Source organism: Macadamia integrifolia, chromosome 9 (genome assembly GCF_013358625.1).
Source record: "Macadamia integrifolia cultivar HAES 741 chromosome 9, SCU_Mint_v3, whole genome shotgun sequence".
NCBI lineage: Eukaryota > Viridiplantae > Streptophyta > Magnoliopsida > Proteales > Proteaceae > Macadamia > Macadamia integrifolia.
The window spans coordinates 20611568-20612765 of record NC_056565.1 but is presented as its reverse complement, the minus strand read 5'-3'; the positions used below and the strand labels follow the sequence as shown (position 1 = coordinate 20612765).

The window sequence follows — 1198 nt, the reverse complement described above, 5'->3', positions numbered from 1 at the left end:
TTCCTTATTTTCTTGGGCCCAATGGGTCAATCAGTGTCAGTTAAGCTCACATAAGAGTTCTCATATTTATATGATTCTTCATATCCGTCTTATGGTCTATCGGCAATCAATCAAACGGGGTCCTCTTGGACATCTGTCAGACCAGTCAATAGAAAACCTATCTTCCTCAATAACTCAGGTACAAACTGCGCAGACATTGTTCTTTTTAAATTCCGTAGATCCTACTCAAAGATTTCAGCAGGTATGACCTCTTTCTCAAAAAGTGTAACTAGAAGCTCAAAGGTAAGATGCTTCGTGTAAGCCTCCATTGTAAAATCTTCTAACTCAAGTGACAAATCTCTCTATGTTTCCACTAAGAAAATGAATATCTATAGTTGTTGAACCTATCAACTGTGTCATTTTTTGTTGACATAAGTGTCTTCATTCTTGTATAATAGTTCAAAGAAAAACCTAACATGGCCACCTTTGATTTATGGTACCGACCAACGCTAGATGACTACGTAAATGCATAGACATTACAATGAATGGCAACCGCAGCTAAACATATCTCATAAGATTTTGAGGTATCTAGAAAAAACCTGTTTAATATCTCGTCTACAGTAGTATGGTGGGGAAAAAGAGCTACCACCATGTACAGCATTAAGTTGAGGGTTTCCGGGAAGAACTTGAACAAGTCGGAAAATATCAGAAGAGCAAACTCCTGACGTTGACTGGAATGAGAGTTGAGGAAAGTGAATATAAAGGGCAATTGGTCCGGCCATCCCCCACCGAGAAGTATCGTCGAACCTAATACCGCCACAGTATCAGAGAGTATCTTCAACATCTTCCTGTTACGTTCTTTAAAGATGCAACAAAGAAGAACTGATTTAATATTTGATTGCGTATCAGCACTAAGTTCTTTCTGAATAAAGCAGCAGTCACCTTCAGTGAACTGCTTCTGAAGGGGAAGTGCATACATGGCCCGGAGCTCCACGTCAGGGGACGATTCGAGAAGACGATCCAGCTTAACACACAACCTATCATGGTGATTATCGTAGTTGCAGCAAAGGAGATATAACCTCTCCGCGTGTGATCGCCACTCATTCCCAGTAGACATTATATCATCTATCATGGTTTCAAATAGCCCCGTATTGGGGCCAAGGATCGCAGCCATTAAAGCTTTGAACAAATGAGGGATCGCCACAATTTGTTTATCCAT

At 40.5% G+C, this 1198-nt stretch overlaps 1 protein-coding gene across 1 annotated transcript; it reads right to left on the bottom strand.

The window, feature by feature from the left end:
* Nucleotides 1-496: 496 nt before the first annotated feature.
* Nucleotides 497-1198, bottom strand: LOC122089608. The gene has a single exon (XM_042659331.1). It carries the CDS (start codon nucleotides 1196-1198, stop codon nucleotides 497-499), a length of 702 nt encoding a protein of 233 aa, XP_042515265.1.

Excerpts from the sequence above, each read along its gene's own strand:
- LOC122089608 (XM_042659331.1), bottom strand. The coding sequence starts at position 1,198 with ATGGATAAACAAATTGTGGCGATCCCTCATTTGTTCAAAGCTTTAATG.